The sequence below is a fragment of the Nuphar pumila genome, chromosome 10 (assembly GCF_984573655.1).
Source record: "Nuphar pumila chromosome 10, dmNupPumi1.hap1.1, whole genome shotgun sequence".
Classification (NCBI taxonomy): Eukaryota; Viridiplantae; Streptophyta; class Magnoliopsida; order Nymphaeales; family Nymphaeaceae; genus Nuphar; species Nuphar pumila.
Window position 1 is genome coordinate 32,701,092 of NC_143258.1, and position 21,795 is coordinate 32,722,886.

Below are 21,795 nucleotides of genomic sequence, written 5' to 3' on the forward strand. Positions count from 1 at the left end.
TTGAAATTCAAAAACATGGATTCATCGTATCGCAACTTGATCATTCACTTTTTGTGTATAAAGGTAAAAATTGGCTGTCTTACTCATTTATGTGGATGATATAATAGTTGCATAGAATTCAGAAAAGCATATTATTGAGATCAAAGAAGTTCTAAGTCGAAGATTTAAAATGAAAGACCTAGGAAGACTCAAATATTTCCTAAGTGTGGAGGTTGATAGAAGGAAGAATACACTTTTGCTGACATGACACAAATACACCATTGATTTATTGAACAAAATTGGTATGAAAGATTGCAAACCTCTTCTGACTCCTAGTCCTTTAAATCAAAAGCTTAGTTGTGATAAAGGAGAAGTGTATGAAGATCCCACCAAATACATGATCATTGTAGGTATGCTTCAATACCTCACATTTACTCGACTAGATGTTGTTATGCAGTAAACCAGGTATCACAGTATATGCACTGTTCAAGAACCAACCATGTAGAGGCTGTCAAAAAAATTCTTCAATATCTTAAAGGCACACTTGGGGATGGTCTTTGTTACAAGAAAAGGGATGAAAAAGAGAACACCATGACAATAATGGCTTACTCTAATGCGAATTGGTTAATTTCAGGATATAGTGTTTTTGTTGGGACAAATCTTATTTCACAGAGCAGTAAGAAACAAAAGGTCGTTGCTCGTTTTAGCCCAGAGGCCAAGTATAGAGCTATGGCTATTTCATCCTCAGAAGTAACATGGATTAGATATCTACTAAGTGAATTGGATCAAAAAATGTCATGTTCAGTGTTGTTTTGTGATAACCATAGTGCAATTAAAATTTTACTCAATCCAATTCAGCATAGAAGAACAAAGCACATTGAAATAGATCAACACTTCATCCGAAACAAGATAGAGAATGGTGAGATTGAAGCAAAATTCATTGGAACAGAAGAACGGGTGGCTGATCTATTCACAAAAGGCCTAAGCAAGCATTGGTTTTGGTTTCTAAAAAGCAAGTTGTCCATGATTTTAACCATGTACAACTTGAGGGAGGGTGTTGGAACGTGATATGTTTTGGATCCAGATATGTTGGAACAACGTGATATGGTTTGGATCCAGATCTGGATCCACATTAAGATTTGCTGTGAAATACGTTTCCTTTGTGTTATTTTATCTATCTAGTTGACCCCTTATCATTTAATAACTTTATTTTATAGTCTGGGGGTAATATTGTATTTTCTGGTGTAACAGTTATTAGAAAGGATATCAATATAGTGAGGAAACCCACACACGTCCAAGGTATTGACGTTTCTGGGTATTTTGCTGCAGCCCTCTCCTGTCTCTGTCTTTTTCTCTTCCTACTCTCGATTCTGGTGGATTATCTCATTTTAACAATAAATACGAGAGAAGAACCATACCTATGAATATACATTAGCGTACTAGGGTACATAAAAAAACAAAAGTACAAGACAATATGTGCATCAATATTTTGCATATCTTAAACAAAAATCCCTTAGGAGCCAACTTTTCTAAAATCTGATCAATTTGAACACAACCTATGTGTTTCTCCACTGGGACAACTTTGAAAGCTTTCTTTTTGAATTATCTTTAAAGGAGTGAATTTTCTATATTATAAGTTGCAGCAAATGACCTGGCAATTGGCTGGCATCTACTTATTCATTGTGAACTGTCAAACCAATGCATCTTCAATTTTCTCTTAGGCATATTTAAAAATATTTTGAGACAAGTTATCTTTTTATTGACTATTCTAGCATATTTAAGCAATAGTTGGCTTTGGAATTCCTTAGATTATGGTGATTGACTTTCTTGCTAAAGCTTCTGCTATGCATGTGAGATTTCTCTTCAGAATCTGCCCTGTGAGAAAGAGAAAGCAAAGAGAATGAGTGCTGCGGCTGTCACGATTTCAATAATGAAATCGTGACCTAAAACATGTATTAATAGTGTTTGGTTATACAATATGGGTCCGGGTCTGGTATAATATCCAGACCCAGAATACAATGTATACTATACACAACATGGACACGGGTTTGGTATAATGTCCAGACCTAAAAATATAATGAACCGTACTTTTTCACCCCCCTCAAGTTGATCATGGTCTTGAACCATGAACAACTTGCTTTTAAGCATCCAAAAACGATCTTTTGTCAAGCCCTTTGTAAATATGTCTGCAACTTGTTTTTCAGTATTAACAAATTCAGGCTCGATCTCCTTTTCTTCAACCTTTTGTCTTATAAAATGTTGGTCGATCTCAATATGCTTAGCACGACTGTGATGTACTGGATTGAATGACATGTCGAGAGCACTTTGATTGTCACACAGCAAGGTAGAACGAGAAATCGTTTCTCCCACTTCAGTTAGAAAATGTCTGACCCATGTGACTTCGGCAGTAGCAGTAGCCATGGATCTATACTTAGCCTCAGTGCTTGATCTAGTGACAACCTTTTGTTTTCTACTACTCTAAGAGACTAAGTTTCTTCCAATAAAGACACAATAGCTTGATGTAGACCTTCGTTTATCAGGGTCCCCTGCCTAGTCTGCATCACAATATATAGTAAGTTCACGCACATCCTTGCTAGATGACTGTGGAGAGTATATCAACCCATCTCCAATGGTCCCTTTCAGATATCTGAGTATCCTCTTAGCTGCCTCCATATGGCCAGTACGTGGTGCATGCATAAACTGAGATACTTGATTGACTGAATAAACAATATCGGGTCGAGTGAATGTGAGATACTGTAACATCCCTATTAGACTGCGATACCTGGTGGGATCGTCACACAGGTCTCCATTATGAGCACTTAGTTTTTGGTGTAGCACACTTGGAGTTCCTAGAGGCTTGCAGTCTTTCATACCTGCCTTGCTGAGAACATCTATCGTATACTTGTGCTGAGTGAGAGTCAAACCATGAGTCTGGCTGTCGACTTCTACACCAAGAACACAACGTAAGGCACCAAGATCTTTCATTTTGAACCTCTGACCCAATAGATTTTTTACTTCTTGGATATGATCTTCAGAGTTTCCTGTGATGACAATATCATCAACATAAATTAATAATAGGGTGGTCATATTCTGACTTCTAAAAATGAACAATGAGTGATCCAATAGCGAGCGTGAAAATCCATGCTTTTGAATCTCAAGTGAAAAGCAGTCAAACCAAGAACGAGACGCTTGTTTTAGGCCATAGATAGCTCTTTTTAGCCTGCACATGTGTTTTACAATTTTGCTCGGGATATCCAGGGGGTTGTTCCATGTAGACTTCCTCCAAATCCTCATGCAAGAATGCATTTTTTACATTAAGTTGACTTAGCTTCCATCCACGTTCAACAGCCAAAGAAAGGATGATTCGAATCGTTCCCATTCTCACCACTGGGCTGAAGGTCTCATCATAATCTTGCCCTGCTTTCTGGGTGAAACCTTTTGCCACCAGTCTTGCCTTGTATTGTTCAATGGTTCCATCTGGTTTATACTTTATTTTGTAGACCTATTTGCACCCGACAACGTTTTTTGTCAGGTGGTCTAGGGACAATTTCCCAAGTTCCACATTCATGTAAGGCCTGCATTTCATCATTCATGGCTTCTACCCATTTGGTAGAAGTGGTTGCTTGATAGTACATGATAGGTTCATCTTCCTTATTAAGGGCAGTTAAGAAAAGCTGAAAAATCCAAGGAGAAGTTATTATAGCTGACCCACCTATCAATAGGATGTTGCATGCGATTCAATCTTCTGACCTCGAGAGTATGAGATGAAGTAGGTGCAGCTGCTGGGGCGCGATTTAAAGGGCCAGACGCTATCGTTCTCTGTCTAGTATAGGAAATGCCCATTTATCTGCCCGGTATCGATGATGGTACTTCTTCCCCATTTTGTGCTCCCGATGTGCCAATAGTCTCGAACATTTCTCCATCCTGCTGCACACAATCTGGAGCACAGACTGCATCAGAATTAGCAAAAAGTTCTGAATTCATCCAAGGATAATAAACTTCGATTGTGGTAGAGGACATATCCGTTGTCCAAACTTGGTGATCAAAATTTTGTTCATCAAAGACAACATTTCTTGATATTCTGATATGTCTGTTGGCGGGATCATAACACCTATATCCTTTGTAGTCATTTGCATATCCCACAAATCTACATTTCTGAGCTTTGTCTTGAAACTTGTTCCTCAGGGACCGATCAATGTGCACATAACAAACACATTCGAAGACACGTAAATCATGATAACTAGGATGAACTCCAAAAAGACAGTAATAAGGAGACTTATTTTCCAAAACAACCATAAGCAATCTATTTATCACATGTACGGCAGAATAAAAGGCCTCTGTCCACAGATTAATGGGAAGATTATTGTCATAGAGCATACTCATGGCACTTTCGACGATATGCCTGTGTTTTCGCTCAGCAATCCCATTTTGTTGAGTTGTGTGTAGGCAGGACACCCTTCTTTCTATCCCATTATTTTGAAGAAAATAAATAAAGTCACTAGATAAGAACTCCCCACCTCCATCATATTGGAAGAATTGGATGGACTCAGAGAATTGATTTTTTACTAAAGAAAGGAAGTTTTGGAACAAAAGGAAAACTTCCGACTTATTCTTCATGAAATATATCCAGGTGTATCGAGAGTAGCTATCAACAAAAATTAAGTAGTATCTGCTTCTAGATCCAGAGACAACCAGGGCAGGTCCCCATACATCAGAACATATTATCTCAAAAGGCTTTGAAGCTCTCTTATTAACAGAATGAAAAAACAATACATGACTTTTGCATAAAAGACAACTGGAACACTTCTGACTTTTCTCATCCACATTGAGACTTTCTTTTGGAATGGGATTATTAGAAACAAGTTTCTCAATAAAATGACTCCCACAATGTCCTAACCGACTATGCCATAGGTAAGGCTTATTACATTCAGAAATACTAAAAATATTTGCTGGAGGGAAATAACAGGACTCTAATAAAGACTTTGAATCCAGATGAGTAGGGCGAACGGGGTGACATAGAGCTTCTTGGAAGACATACATATTGCCTTGTCTCTTTCCTTCAGCGAATGTTTCCCTCGTGCGAAGGTCCTTGACCTGCACAGAGAAGAGAGTGAATTCGTCTGAAGCATGATTATCATCAACAAGTTTAGAAACAGAGACAATATTTTTCTTGATATTTGGAGCATGCAGGACATCAGAAAGTGCAAGAGTAGAATGTGACATGGGAATGACAGATTTTCCGATATGAGAAACAGAATGGTAGGATCCATCTCCAGTGACAATCTTACTTTTGCCAAAATAAGGAATAGGTTTAGAAAGTTTACCTGCATCGTCAGTCACGCGAGTTGTTGCCTCTGAGTCAACGAACCAAGTTCCTTGATCATTCTGCTTTAAATTCAATTCTGACAAGGTGGATATCAACAGATCTCTAAGCTCTCCACTGTCTCTGATGTTGTTGGACTTTCTTTTTGGTTCGGACTGTGGAGTCTTTCCTTTAATTTCAGGATTGTGCCATCAATTCGCCTTAATATGCCCCCTTTTGTTACAAAGAAAGCAAGTGGGGATAGTTTTTTGTCCTTGAGTATGGATCGACATATTTGGAGTGAGAAGCAATCCACATCCTCCGTGTCCATTTCGCCCTTGTCCCCCTCGCCCCCTTCCTCGACCATAAGTCACCCCTGTGGCAAAAACTTCTTGAGAATTTGTATGAACGTGGGTTTCTTCAGCAAATCCCTTCAGAGTCATTTCATACTGAATCAATTTAGCTCGCAACTCATCAAAAGTAGGAAGAGCAGGCAGACACAGTAGTGAAGTGACGATCATATTTAGTCGGATCCCAATTCACTCAGAGTTTGTTGCACCATATCACTGTCACTCACTGCGCATCCTATAACTGCAAGTTGATCTATGATAGTCTTCATCTTGTTTAGATATTCCATGATAGTCATGGAGTCCTTTTTCAGCATCTGAAATTTCCTCTAGAGGAAAACCATCCTCGTCTGTGAGACTTGTGAATACGTCTGAACCAATTTCTTCCAGAGTTGCAGAGCTGTACAATTGTTAGGAATTGCAACAAGAACCTCTTGAGACAAGGTAGATCTGATGTATGCAACTACTGATTGGTCTTTCCTTTCCCAGTTAAGATATTCTGCATTTTTGACATACACAATTGAACTTGCCCCTTTATCATCTTTCTCTTCTCTCGTAACAAATTCTAGCGGGACTGGAGTGGTTCCATCCAGGTGACTGTGAAGAGAGAGAAACCACAAGAGAGGAAAAATTTTGCGATGATCACAGTGACCTAAGAGACCTTGGCTCCTTATAAAAGGAATGATTTGTCTTTTCCAAATCAAGAAGTTTGAGGTGGTTAACTTTTCGGAAACAAGCTGATTGAGAAAACTCGAAGAAAGACTCAATTGAGAAAAATGAGAATCCATGATAGAAATGGAGAGAAGAAAAACTTAGGTGCTCAGTCTATTGCCCGAGAAGGGTGCTGGTTACTTCTTTTTTTTTTTGCGGCTAAGCAACCTTAAGAAACAGTTGATCGGAGACTGTCAGATCCAAAAAGGAATCAGTTCAGAATTTTCATTTCCTAGGTTTGAGATTGATGCAATAAGAGTGATCCACACGCTGAACAAAGTTTTTTTTATATTAAACTGACTGTGTTTTAGACAAAATGTAGATGAATATGATGTGGGCAGACAACTGCTGTGTGAATGTTAGTTGTGTCAGTGGGGAGAAACAGACTGAAGATGGAGACGCTGGATAGAAATAGGATCAGATTGAAAACTTCTGTAAAAAAAAAACAGCAAAAGGAAGAATGCCCCCAAACGAAGAAGAAGAATGCGCAGAAGGGAAGTGATCCAGATCTGGTGCAAAGGCACGATCAGATCTGGATATACCAGGAGAAGGGGAAGAATCGAATATTGGAAAATATTTGAATATATTTCCAATACCAGACGATCAGACCGAGGGGGTCAACTTTGGGGATTCACGTGAATTTTTTTTTTGATACTTAAGGGATTCACGTTAGACGTGATGGTATTGGACTTCACGTGAGACGTGAATCCACCAGAAAAGCGACACAGGAAACGAGTCCGGTCGAACCTTTTATTGGGAGAAACGAAAGTGAAGATGAGAGAAGTAAGAAATCGAAACCTCAAATCTCTGGTTCTGGTCATACCTTTCTTGGAAGCCCCTTCGAACCCTAGGTGGATCTCCGCTCTGATACCATGTGAGATTTCTCTTCAGAATCTGCCCTGTGAGAAAGAGAAAGCAAAGAGAATGAGGGCTGCGGCTGTCACGATTTCAATAATGAAATCGTGACCTAAAACATGTATTAATAGTGTTTGGTTATACAATATGGGTCCGGGTCTGGTATAATATCCAGACCCAAAATACAATGTATACTATACACAACATGGACACGGGTCTGGTATAATGTCCAGACCCAAAAATATAATGAACCGTACTTTTTCAATGCATGTATAAATATACACTTGTATAGTATTAGAAAAGCCAACAGCTATCATGTATTTGCTTTAAAAAAAAAATCTTGAATATCTAGTGTTCTGGAAAGAATTTCTTATCAGTTCCATCTGTAATCTTTCTGGCTTGACACTATTGAATTTATGTTTTAGGCACATGGGGTGATTGAGATGCCAAATCCACCACCTGCATTGTTGATTTTTGAACCGTTTATTGAGACCGGTGAGATTATGGTCTCATACAAGCAGGAGCATACTAATTCTTGTGTGCTTAACTGGAAAGGACATAGTAGGTGGATTGAAATCACAGTTGGTGTTATTGGGAAACGCGGTTCCATGCATTCCTTGACTCCTAGTATTACTGTTAAGGAATCTGGGGATATTTTATCACTGGAGGAGAAATTCCAGGGTAAGCCGTGTTCTGTCTCATAATATTTTTCCTTGTGGTATATGCAAGCAAATGCTACCCAGAAAGCTTTTTGCAAATTAGCTTTATTTTTGGTATATCATTAAGCTGATCAATTTATATTTCCTCTCTACTAGAAAAATTCATATTCTTGAAACTAATCCCTTCTTGTCCATACAAGAGAAATTAATATGAAGGCCTCCATAAAAAAAAATGTCTCCTTGTCTTAAGCTTTTGCAATTTTGCAAATTCCTTGGAGTAGAAAGCTTTTTTCATATATTGTAAGTGATGATTGCAAGTAATAGTGTTGTCAATAGGTCTTTACAGCTAATAGAAGTCCTCAGGAAGACTAATAATGTTGCTGCATTAACATTAACATTAACATTAGTCAGTGGAAGATGGTCTCTTATTTGGAACAGAAAAACCTTAAGATTTAGAAGGCCTCCTTCAAGCTTCATTCTGCTTCGCAATCACAATCTGCTGCCTCTTTTTGTTGTCTAGATCTGTAAGCCTAGACACGTCTGAAAATTTTCACATCATCTTATACTATCCAACACATAATCATCAACCCTGCTGTCATGGTCCTTACTGTGATTGATGAGGGACGTGTGGTTGGTAGAATTATAAAGCATATGAAAGCTTGCCATACTTTTGGTGTTTCAAATCTTTAGATGGCTCAACAATAAGCCAAGTATATTTTCCGTTGTTGTAGCTCAAGCCGTTTCTACCAGAGTTGCCAGTCGAGGAAGTGGGAGCGGGAAGCAATTCAGGAAGCGATGCACTTCTAAAATTTTAGGAAGCGCGAGACGACTTAGAAGCAAACCAACAGAGAGGGAACAGGAGAACGAGAGATGAGGGGAAGAGAGCACGAGGGTGAGAGAGAAAAAGGGTTCGGGATCCCCCTTTTAGAAGGAAGGTTGTAATGTCTGGAAAAAAAATCGAGTCTGACACGTGTCGGACACGCGCCAGGCACGTGTCAGACACGTGTCTTGGTCGGCTGACGATCCCAAATCCGAGCCCAGCCCGGATCCGGCTTCTCGAATTTTCGAGAAGCTGGTACACCCCCCTTTTTAAAAGGGTTAGGGTGCCTCGGGCGAGGGCATTTGCCCTCGCTCGATTCTCTCTCCTCTCCCTCTCTTTCGTTCTCGGCTCAGCTCCGGCGACCCGACGACCGCTCGATCGGCCATCCGGCAGCCACCTTGGTGGTGGTCAGCTCCCCTCCTCCATGGTCGCGTCAACCGCTTTGTTCTTCTTCTTCTCCGGCGACTCGCCGCCGGACTGCTGCAGGTAGGTGTCCTTCTGCCTCTCCCCGAAGCTCGGGTTCGTCGGCAGGGGGCCTGGCCCCCTGCCATCGTCGGTGTGTCGGGGGGAGGCTTGGCCCCCTGTCACCGACGATGGGTCGGCAAGGGGTTTAGCCCCCTGTCACCGGCGGTTCGTCGGCAGGGGGCTTGGCCCCCTGCTGTTGTCCGTTCGTCGGCAGGGGGCCTGGCCCCCTGCCATCGTCGGTGTGTCGGGGGGAGGCTATCAGATTTTATAACATACCATGCGATCTGCAGGAAACAGGGCGAGAGAGAGAGAGAGGGAGAGAGAGAGAGAGAGAGAGAGAGAGAGAGAGAGAGAGAGAACTCAATGGCTGGGGCGGCTCACTATACACGACCACCAAGCCCTAACCATGTTATATAAAACAGCAAGTATACAACTATCCTTGTAATATCAGAGATATTATAAGGATGCCATTAATGAAAGTAAACAGCATGTGTTTCATTAACATACCATGCGTATGGATCTGGATCCAGATCCATACGCAAGTTATATTTTAACACCCTCCCTCAAGTTGTACGTGATTTGGGATCATGTACAACTTGCTCTTCAATAGCCAAAATTGACGTCCTGTTAACCCCTTGGTAAACAAGTCTGCCACTTGATCTTCTGTTCGAACATGACGTAGTTCTATCTCCTTCATCTTGACTTTCTGCCGTATGAAATGTTGATCAATCTCAATGTGCTTCGTTCTGCTATGCTGGATAGGATTACATGTAATGTTTATTGCGCTTTGATTGTCACATAGAAGAAAAGATCGAATAATTGTCTCCCCAAGATCACTCAATAAGTGTCTAATCCATGTGGCTTCTGTCGTGCCTGCAGCCATCGATCTGTATTCAGCCTCTATACTCGATCGTGCCACTGCCTTTTGTTTTCTGCTGCTCCAGGACACTAAATTGTGTCCAATATATGCACAATATCCAGAGACAGATCGTCTCTCATCTGGATCCCCTGCCCAATCTGCGTCTGTATAAGTGATGAGTTCATGTCCTCTATGCAAATTATCGTTCTTGCGATAAACAAGTCCGTCTCCTATAGTTCCTTTTAAATAACGTAGAATGCGCTTCACAGCTTCCATATGACCCTCCGTTGGAGCATGCATAAACTGGGATACCTGATTGACAGCATAAACTATATCAGGTCTGGTAAAGGTCAAGTACTGTAACATTCCCACGAGACTTCTATACATTGTAGGGTTGACACAAAGATGACCATCTTCAGAGCTCAGCCTTTGATGTAATACACTAGGAGTACTGACTGGTTTGCAATTCGTCATCCCGGCTCTTTCTAGAAGATCAAGAGTGTATTTTTGTTGCATGAGTGTCAATGTGTCTTGTTGTCTGTCAACTTCCACACCAAGAAAGTACCTCAACTCCCCTAAATCTTTCATTTTGAAAGTTTTCATTAAAAACTGCTTCACGTCTTGCACATGATTATCTGAACTCCCAGTGATCACAATGTCATCAACATATATAAGAAGAAGTATAACAATGTCTGCCTTTTGGCAAATAAAGAGTGAATGATCCAGAGAGCATATTCTAAAACCATAACTCTGAATTTGCATAGAGAAACTTTCAAACCAGGAACAGGACGCCTGTTTCAACCCATACAGAGATTTCCTCAGTTTGCACACCCAGACAGTAGGGTCCTTCTCGGCATAACCAGGAGGTTGCTCCATATACACTTCTTCCTTTAAAATTCCATGCAAAAATGCATTTTTAACATCCATCTGGCTAAGGCTCCAACCTCGATCGACTGCTAGAGATATGATGACACGAATAGTACCCGTTTTGACTACCGGACTAAAAGTTTCATCGTAGTCTTCACCATATTGTTGTGTGAATCCTCGAGCAACAAGTCGTGCCTTATATCTGTCAATGCTTCCTTCAGGCTTATACTTGGTTTTATAAACCCATTTTGAGCCAACTACATTCTTTCCTTCTGGCCGAGGGACTATTTCCCAAGTCTGGCATTCATGAAGGGCTTCCATTTCTTCATTCATAGCTTCAGTCCAATGACGAGATTGAAGAGCTTGGTTAAAACAAGTGGGTTCAGCCTGTTTTGTGAGCTGAGACATAAACAACTGGAAATCAAGAGAGGTCTCATAACTTACCCATCGTTGAATAGGATGCTTAATGCGTGACGGCCTTTGAGCCGGATCATTGGCGATGCTTTCCACATTCCTCGGCTCTGTATTTTTGTCCCGTCTAGTGTATACCTGCCCAGAGAAGTGTTCTACTGGGGGTGTCTCAACTGGAGATGATTCAACATGTATTTGTGAGTCATTCAACTCCCTACTCAAGCCGAAGGAAGGACAATTTGTCTGACATGTTTCTCCTGTATTAGCAAAAAGATTTGCGCTCATCCATGGATCATATACTTCTAATTCTCGAGATGGCACCGCTGCAGAGTCATTGGCCTGAAAATTTCGTTCGTCAAAAACAACATTTCTAGAAGTCCTAATACGTTTTGTAGTAGGATCATAGCATCGATAACCTTTGTATTCATCTGCATACCCAACAAATCTGCACTTGACAGCCTTGTCCTGAAACTTATTTCGCAGAGATGAATCAATATGTACATAACATACACAACCAAAAACACGCAGCTCATCGTAAGAGGGATGTTGCCCGAATAAAGTATAATAGGGAGATTTACGATCCAAAAGTGCCATAGGAAGACGATTTATGATATGAACAGATGTGTGAAAAACTTCTGTCCAGAGACTAACGGGCACATTGCTATCATGTAACATGCTCATCGCGCTCTCAACAATATGCCTGTGTTTCCGCTCTGCAACCCCATTTTGTTGAGGAGTATGAGGGCAAGAAACCTGTCGACTTATTCCTTTATCCCGAAGAAAGGCAATAAAATCGTTCGATGAATACTCTCCTCCACCATCACATTGTAAATGCACAATATCACAAGCAAACTTTGTTTTGACCATCGAATGGAATTCCCGAAATATTTGAAAAACTTCATGCTTGTGTTTTAAGAAATATATCCAAGTATAACGGGAATAGGAATCAATAAGGATAACATAGCAACGACTGCCAGAAAGAGAAGGAATAGGTGCGGGTCCCCAAACATCAGAACAAATAATCTTAAATGGCTTTGAAGCTCTTTTATTTATAATATGAAAAGGAAGAACATGACTTTTGCAGAGTTCGCATGAGGAACATTTATGATTATTATCAGAAAATGAGCATAAACTAGACTCTGGAAGGAGACCATCAGATATAAGGTTTTCAACGAAACCTCGATTACAATGTCCCAAACGACTATGCCAAATATCTGGCTTATTACAATGAGATGAATTAAAAACTGCCAATGAAGGAAAAAACAAAGACTCTGAAGGCGAAGACACTGAAGAATGCTTGGACGACTTCGACTGGAGAACTGGGACTGAAGACGAAGACATTGAAGGATTCTCCTTGAAGACGTACATGTTTCCTTGTCGCTCCCCCTTAGCGAACGTCTCCTTCGTTCGTAGATCCTTAACATAAACAGAAGAGGGAGTAAATTTGACAGAAGAATTCATATCGTCAACAAGTTTAGCTACAGAAACAATGTTTTTTTTAATATTAGGAGCAAGAAGGACATTGGACAAGTGAAGTGAGGACTTTGACATAGGGATATGTGCATTGCCAGTATGACTAATGGAGTGATAAGTTCCATCTCCCGTAACTATACTACCTTTTTCAAAATAAGTCAATAAGTGAGATAACTTACCCGCATTACCCGTAACATGCATGGCGGCACCTGAATCAACATACCATTCGCCTTGTTCCTTTTGCTTGATCGTCATCTGTGACAATGCTGATAACAAAAGTTGTTGCACATCTGTGGATGGCCCTTTTGTGTCCACAGCAGTAGTGGATTTATTTTCAATTTTGTTTAATTTTCCTCTATTCTGTAGATTGAACCAACAATCAGCTTTCACATGTCCTCTTTTGTTACATAAGAAACAAGTGGGTACTCTCCTCTGATTCCCTGTGTTAAAACCCCCTGAGATATTAGGTGTAGGCAAGGTACCCCGTCCTCCCTGCCCAAAACGTCCGCGGCCTCTGCCTCCTTGATGCCCTCCATTCCATCGTCCAAAACCTACAGAAGTGTCCATGGCCAAAATTGAATGAGGACGAGCTGATTCATGTCCTTCTGCCCTTTGCTTCATAATCATCTCATGCTGGAGAAGTTTCGCTTGGAGGTCGTCAAAAGTGGGCAAGTGAGGAAGACATGATAAAGCTGTAGTAAACATGTCAAAATCAGGACCCAATCCATTGAGGAGTTGTTGAACTTTATCTTTATCTGCAATAGCACTTCCAACAACAGCCAATTGATCAGTAATACTCTTCAAGCGGCCTATGTATTCCATGACTGTCATGGAGCCTTTCTTCAAACTTTGAAATTCATTTTTTAAGAACATAACTCGGGATTCTGATATCTGAGAGTAAGTCTGTGACAGCTTACTCCACAGATCCGCCGCAGTGCAATCATCTGAAATAGTAACCAACACTTCTTGAGAGAGTGTTGACGTAATATAAGCAACTAAAGACTGATCCCGCTTCCTCCAAACTGTATACTCTGGATTCTTAATGGAAATGGTAATTGTGTCACCTTTCTCATCCTTGGTTTCCTGCAAAAGAAGCCGTGGTGGTATAGGAACTAAACCATCCAAATGTTCATCGAGATCCTGACTCCGTATAAAAGGAAGGATTTGCCTTTTCCACGTCAAAAAATTAGAATGAGTAAGTTTTTCTGTAACAAGCTGACTCAAGAAATTGGCAGAGGGACCGGATGATGAAGACGAAGAGTAATCCATATCAGTAGAATAATGAATAAGCAAACAAGATGAATGAAAAGAAATAAACAGATTTGAGATCACTTAATCAATCAGAAAACTGTAATAAGGCAGATACTTGTATGACCAAAAAAAAAACTTGTGGAATGAAGGAACACTAAAACAGCACAAAGAACACTAAAACAGCAATGAAGGAAGGAAAGAAAACTTGTGGAATCAAAACTGGTTTGAAATAAAAAGGGAAACAGTAGTCGGTGATGTGTTAAAAAAAAAAATGGGAACCAACACAGATGATAGAGTAACAGAAAAGAGAAAACTTAGGATGAACGGAAGATGATCGATGGGCACGCTGAAGGAGGAACACGCTGCTGCTGTTCCAGAGATTTCAGAAGAGGGAGATACGCTGCTGCTGTTTCAGAAGAGGGAGACACTGCTCTACTCTGAAGGAGGAACACGCTGCTGCTGTTCCAGAGATTTCAGAAGAGGGAGATACGCTGCTGCTGTTTCAGAAATTTCAGAAGAGGGAGATATGCAGCTGTTGTTTCAGAACTTCTTCACGCACAGGGAGTTCTGCTGTTCACGCTGACCCCATCTCGATGAACACGCTGAAAGAGGATACGCTGTTTCAGAAGATTCTTCACGCACAGGATGGCCTGTGCTCTGATACCATATCAGATTTTATAACATACCATGCGATCTGCAGGAAACAGGGCGAGAGAGAGAGAGAGGGAGAGAGAGAGAGAGAGAGAACTCAATGGCTGGGGCGGCTCACTATACACGACCACCAAGCCCTAACCATGTTATATAAAACAACAAGTATACAACTATCCTTGTAATATCAGAGATATTACAAGGATGCCATTAATGAAAGTAAACAGCATGTGTTTCATTAACATACCATGCGTATGGATCTGGATCCAGATCCATACGCAAGTTATATTTTAACAGAGGCTTGGGCCCCTGTCACCGACGATGGGTCGGCAGGGGGTTTAGCCCCCTGTCACCGGCGGTTCGTCGGCAGGGGGCTTGGCCCCTGCTGTTGTCCGTTCGTTGGCAGGGGGTCTGGCCCCCTGCCATCGTCGGTGTGTCGGGGGGAGGCTTGGCCCCCTGTCACTGATGATGGGTCGGCAGGAGTCTTGGCCCCCTGCTGTTGTCCGTTCGTCGGCAGGGGGCCTGGCCCCCTGCCATCGTCGATATGTCGGGGGGAGGCTTGGCCGCCTGTCACCGACGATGGGTCGGTAGGGGGTTTAGCCCCCTGTCGCCGACGATTTCGTCGGCAGGGGGCTTGGCCCCCTGCCGTCGTCGGGTTATCGGCAGGGGGCCTGGCTCTCTGCCTTTGTTTGTGTGCTGGCAGGGAGCGGAGCCCCCCTGTCGCCTCTGTGTGCCGGCAGGGGGCTTCGCCCCCTGTCGCTGTTCGGTCTGTTGATAGGGAGCTTGGCCCCCTGTCACCGTTGGTTTGCCGACAGGGGGCTTGGCCCCCTGTCACCATCGGTTTGCCAACAGGGGGCTTGGCCCCCTGTCGTCGTTTTGTTTGCCGACAAGGGGTGGAGCCCCCTGTCGCTTTTGTTTGCCGGCAGGGGGCGGAGCCCCCTGTCGTTGTTCGGTTTGTCGGCACGGGGCTTTGCCCCTGTCACTGTTTTGTTTGCCGACAGGGGGCGGAGCACCCTGTCGTTGTTTGGTGTGTCAGCAGGGGGCTTCGCCCCCTGTCACTGCTTTGTTTGCCGGCAGGGGGCAGTGCCCCCTGTCGTCTTTTCTGTTTTCCGGCATGGGGCAGGGCCCCTTGTCGTCTTTTCTGTTTGTCGGCATGGGGCTCCGCCCCTTGTCGCCGTTGGTGGCCGCCTGCCGCCTGGGTTGTTCGTTAGGGGCTCTGTCTGCCTATCTCTGCTTGGCGGCCAGGCCCTTGTTTCGCTTTTGATTTGCTAACCTCTTTAGCGTGCAGGTTGCACGACGGAGCGCCCGCGTGTCTCGTGGCCTGAGACCCTTCGAACTTACGCCCGCAGGCGTGCAGGAACCCGCAACTCCCCAAGGTAGGGGAAAGTTGCGTGAAAGGACTTTGAATGAACTAAACTGAACTAAAGAAAAGATAATTAAACAATATGCCTATATACGTATATGTACGTTCTTTTAACTCAAGGACGCGGTTTCGCGATCCTTGTCCTGTTTACTTTCCAGCACTTTACTTTTTGCTGGCGCCGCGCTATATGTGCCCAGGCTTTCTTTTCTGTCTTTTAAACTCAAGGACGCGGTTTCGCGATCCTTGTCCTGTTTACTTTCCAGCACTTTACTTTCTGCTGCTACCACGCTATATGTGCCCAGGTTTTCTTTTCTGTCTTTTAAACTCAAGGACGCGGTTTCGTGATCCTTGTCCTATTTACTTTCCAGTGCCTTACTTTCTGTCTTTTAAACTTAAGGACGCGGTTTCGCGATCCTTGTCCTGTTTACTTTATAGCACTTTACTTTTTGTTGCCCCTTGCTTTATGTGCCTTAGCTATTTATGTTTTCGCACCTTACTTATTGCCCTACTTGCTTATGTTGACTCATTTCTTGCTTGTGCCATATAGACTTCGATTATGCTATTGTTCTGCCTTGCAGGTACCCTTAGAAATTGCTCTCAGCACTTGAGCTCCTTTGAGTATTTCTGGTGACTTGTGGCTATAAACTTAGCCGCATCTCTTGGCAGTGCTATGCGATGCTATGATGCGTAGCACAAAGTGAATGGGCCTCATGTTCTGCTTCTGGATATCTCACTAAATGATAAACATGCGCCTTCACAGGCAAGATGCTCGAGTGGGTCAAATAGACCAGGGCATATAGAGCAAGGCGATGATGATGAATAACCCTTCATCGTGCTTGCTCGGGCTGGTTCATCAAGAGAGAGGATGGATGGTACAAACCCTCTGGTGGACAGGCCATTCATGGCCATTTCGGTCAAAGATCCGGCTTCCCCAGACATGAGGTAGGGGAAATGGCGTCACCTTAAGTATCCTAGGTGGTAGTCGCCCAGCACTTCTGCAGAAGTTGGATGCATCCGTGGGCCCTTTCTAGCCTTTGGGGACTTGCTCTCTCGACCACAGGTCGTTCCCTTAGGAGCGGACTCAGTCAGTCCTTCAGGGTATAATAAAATACATGGCATAATGAACCCCCAAAAGGATCTCGGTTGTTTCTACGTTTATACATTGTGCGTACCCACAATGTCCAGATAATAATCAGATCACAGTATGACTTGCTCACAGTTATTTATTCTTTTCTCGTACTGCTTGCTTTTACCTTACTATTCGTCTGTTGTTTGCGATAGTTGGAAGGTATGCATGATAAGCCTGGTTGTGATTGCTTACATTAGATTGATATCAATGTACCACTAGTTTGCTTGAGTCTATGATATATCGGTTAGCCTTGTTGTTCACTTGCATAGATTGTATATGTTTCTACTTGCTTCTGTTCAAGCATGCTTTAGATTAGTTCATTTTATTTCTTCTGCGTACCTACCAGTTTTCAGGATTGACCCCATTCTTTATGGGTGTAGGTGACAGGTAGCTCTTCTTACAGGCGGCGGTGCAGATGCTACGTGGTCAAAGCTTTGCCTCTCTCGTCGACACGCTGGCTATTTGGTTTTGTACTTTTTTGTTGTTTTGGAGTGGACACCCTTCTGCCTTGTATAAATTAAACCATTTCTTTTATGAATGTACTTTTTTCTATCCTCTGCTCACTATTTTAGCTTAGAAAATGAGCTTGTGTTTGCGCTGAGTCTTTTTGCTAACGTACCCAGAAAAATTGACTTGTGCTTTTAAAAATCTTTGCTGCAAACTCTGATTTTCGAAGGTATTTCTATGCAAACCTTTTTCTCTCAAGTCGAACTTCTGGAGCGTTACAAAGGTGGCCTCCCGAGAAAATAGGAGGTCGTTACCCTCACTCCGGTGGTTGCGCTCCTGCCCACCCCCTCCCATGCGATTTCAGTTAGGGTTCTCTCTCTGAACCCTAACTTTTGTTTTTTGTTTTAGCGGGCAACCCATATCGGGTTGCCTTTTTACCCTTGTTTTTTTTTTTTTGCAGTGTGGGCCAAGTCCGGGTCTGAGACTCAAGATCCAAGTCCGGTCGCGGTTTTGGACCTACACCACCCACGCAGTATGGATCCACGAATTGGATCCGTATGGATCCAATAGTGGATCCCCTGATATATTTGTGTAAAGTATATATATATATATATATATATATATCATCATTTATATATATATAAGGTATTATACCTATATACATAAAGATCCTATCGGGGTCTTGGATCCGGAATGTAGGCCCATTTACATATTATAAAAAAAATTCTCAATTAACTAAGGTTAAAATAAGGTTATTACATCCTTACCCTCATAAAAGAATTTCATACATGAAATTAGAACGTACCAAACAAGTGTGGGTAGTGTTGTCTGCCTCACGCTCCCAAGTGCATTCATCTAGCCCATGGTGCTGCCAACGCACCTTCACGAACGGAATCGTCTTACTGTGTAGTACCTTTTCCTGGCATTCCACAATCTCTATCGGCTTTTCATCCGTAGTTAAGTCAGGTTGTACCTCGATCGCCTTATAGTGAATCATGTGTGAGGGCTCAGGTACGTACTTTCTCAACATCGAGAGATGAAACACATCGTGAATATGCGAAAACTGAGGAGGAAGTGCTACCCGGTATGCAGTCTCTTTGACACGTCCAAGGACTTCGAAGGGTCCAACATACCTAGGACTCAACTTCCCTTTCTTTCCAAACCGGAAGATACTTTTCGTAGGCGAGATTCGAACAAACACATGATCGCCAACCTCAAAACTGAGCTCTCTACATCGCCGATCAGCATAGCACTTCTGCCTACTTTGCGCTGCAATCAACTTTTGTCGGATTAAACGCACCTGATCCGTATAGTGCTGGATGATTTCTGACTCCACTGCTCTCACTCTGACTTCATCCCAGCACACGGGAGACCTACATGGCCGACCGTGCAGAGCTTCATACGGTGTCATACCAATACTAGCATGAAAGCTATTGTTATATGAAAACTCTGCAAGCTTCACATGCTTGTCCCAATCACTTGCTCAATCCAAAGCACATGCTCTCAACATATCCTCGAGTGTCTGGATCGTTCGTTTCGACTGCTCGTCTGTCTGTGGATGGAAAACGGTACTGAACTTCAAGGTAGTGCCAAGGGCCTTCTGAAGCTGGCGCCAAAATCGAGATGTGAACCTCGGATCTCCATCTGACACTATCGAACGAGGCATTCCATGAAGTCTAACAACCTCATCCACGTAGATATCAGCCAAGTTTTCTAAGCTTTGACTGATCCTGATTGGAAGAAAATGAGCACTCTTTGTCAAGCGATCCACAATCACCCAAATGGCATCTCGCTGTCGTCGAGTTTTAGGCAACCCTATGATGGAATCCATTGAGATATCATCCCACTTCCATTCTGGAATCTCGAGTGTATGCATAAGTCCACCAGGTCTCTGGTGTTCAATCTTCACCTGCTGACAGGTAAGACACCGGGACACGAACTCCGTAATGTCCTGCTTCATCCCATTCCACCAGTAGGTCCTCTGAAGATCTTTAAACATCTTGGTGGAACCAGGGTGAACGGAATATCTAGACCTGTGAGCTTCACTCATCAGCTCTTCCCGCAATGCTTTCGGAACCCACCATCTGTCTCCGAACATGATGGTTCCGTCCTCCTCTCGGTGAAACTGCGCTTCTGGCTTCTAGGCACTTTCGCATAACTTCTCAAAGTTTGGATCTTCTGACTGAAGTTCCTCAATCCGATCTATGATCTCTGGTCTTGCCTGCATCTCTGCACAAAGGATGCGTCCGGAGTCATCAGCAAAAGGCTGCCATCGGACGAACTCCTCGACCAGATCCCAACTACGTCCAATCAATCTAGCTATTGTGATCGACGCCTTTCTACTGAGTGCATCTGCCACCACATTTGCCTTACCCGGATGGTAAGCGACGGAGAAGTCATAGTCCTTCAAGAACTCCAACCACCTCCGTTGCCTCAAATTCAAGTCTCTCTGAGTGAAGATATATTTGAGGCTCTTGTGATCTGACATGACCTCAAACTGTTCCCCATAAAGGTAGTGGCGCCAAATCTTCAGCGCGAAGACTACTGCCGCCAACTCCAAGTCATGTGTGGGGTAAATCTTCTCATGTATTTTTAGCTGTCGTGAAGCAGACACTATGACCTTTCTGTGTTGCATAAGAACACAACCCAGTCCAGTCCCCGACGCATCACTGTATACCAAAAAACCACCTGTCCTAGAAGGCAATGTCAATATCAGTGCCGTGGTCAACCTCTTCTTTAGCTCTTGAAAACTATCCTCGCATCGAGGTGACCACTCAAACTTTACTCCTTTCTGTAGTAATCGAGTCATTCGGGCAGCTATACGCAAAAAGTTCTGGATAAATCAGTGGTAATATTCTGCCAATCCCAAGAAACTCTTGATGTCTGTCACCATCTTCGGTTGTTCCCATGACAAAACGGCCTCCACCTTGGCTGGATCAACCTCAACTCCTCTATCGGATATCACGTAACCGAGAAACATCACCCTATCAATCCAAAACTCGCACTTTGAGAACTTAACATAAAGTTGACGTTCTCTCAGTGTCTGCAACACAACTCGCAGATGCTCTCGGTGATCTTCCACACTCTCCGAGTAAATCAGAATGTCATCTATGAACACGATGACAAAAGAATCCAACTACAACTTGAAAACCCGATTCATCAAATCCATAGATGCCGCAGGGGCATTAGTAAGTCCAAAGGACATTACCAAAAACTCATAATGCCCATATCTGGACCTGAATATTGTCTTAGGAATATCCTCAGCTGATGATACCCCGAACGAAGGTCGATTTTTTAGAATACTTTTGCTTTTCTCAACTGATCGAACAAATCATCGATCCTAGGCAGAGGGTATTTGTTCTTCACCGTCACTTGATTCAACATGCGGTAGTCAATACAAAGCCGCATTGAACCATCTCTCTTCTTAACAAAGAGGACCGGTGTACCCCAAGGGGACACACTCAATCTAATAAATCCTTTGTCAAGGAGCTCCCGCAATTGCTTCTTCAATTCTCTTAACTCTGTAGGTGCCATGCAATACGGAGCGTGAGACACTGGTGCCGTACCAGGCACTAGGTCGATTGAGAACTCAATTTCCTGATGCGGCGGCAAACCCGGCAAGTCCTCAGGAAAAACATCTGGGAACTCGCGGACAACATCTAACTGTTCCAAGGATGTTGCCTGACTATCCTGCACGGATACGCTCGCCAAGAACACCTCACAACCCTGCTTGTGATACTTGGAGATCTTCAAGGCTGAGACGATCTTCACCCCGTCCGTCGGTATCGGTGAATGAAAAAACAACGTAGACAAATCTAAAATGTCATATCCAAAATGACTAAATCAGCAGACAACTCATGGCCTTCTATCACAACACATACTGCAGGAAAATACTTTCCGCAGGAAGATGATGCACCCATATGTGACATCACAGCAAGAGCCCTTTCGAGGCTAGATGGAACCAAATCAAGTAACTTTGCAAACGAAGAAGAAATAAAGTTGTGTGTTGCACCCGAATCAAACATCACACGTGCAAAGTGTTCAGCAACTAAGAAGATACCTTCGATCAGATCATTCTGATCGCCCTGGGTAGCTGTTGTAGCCGCGTAGACTCGCCCATTGGTCTTGCGCTGACCTTATTGTTGTTGAGGCCTCTGTTGTTGCTGTTGTCCTCCCGGAGCCGCAGGCTTGTTCGGACAGAAGGGGGCA

At 43.0% G+C, this 21,795-nt stretch overlaps 1 protein-coding gene across 6 annotated transcripts in view; it reads left to right on the forward strand.

Annotated features, from left to right (window-relative positions):
• The window catches only part of LOC149826621 (D-alanine-D-alanine ligase family), a 257,262-nt gene that overhangs the window by 229,025 nt on the left and 6,442 nt on the right, over positions 1-21,795 (forward strand). For 5 of the 6 annotated variants that reach the window (XM_090018909.1, XM_090018910.1, XM_090018912.1 and 2 more), the window contains one exon: positions 7,620-7,875. The exons of the other annotated variant lie outside the window; for it this stretch is intronic. In XM_090018909.1, the coding sequence (XP_089875035.1) occupies positions 7,620-7,875 (256 nt within the window). The remainder of the gene's footprint in view (positions 1-7,619; positions 7,876-21,795) is intronic. 6 annotated transcript variants of the gene reach the window in all.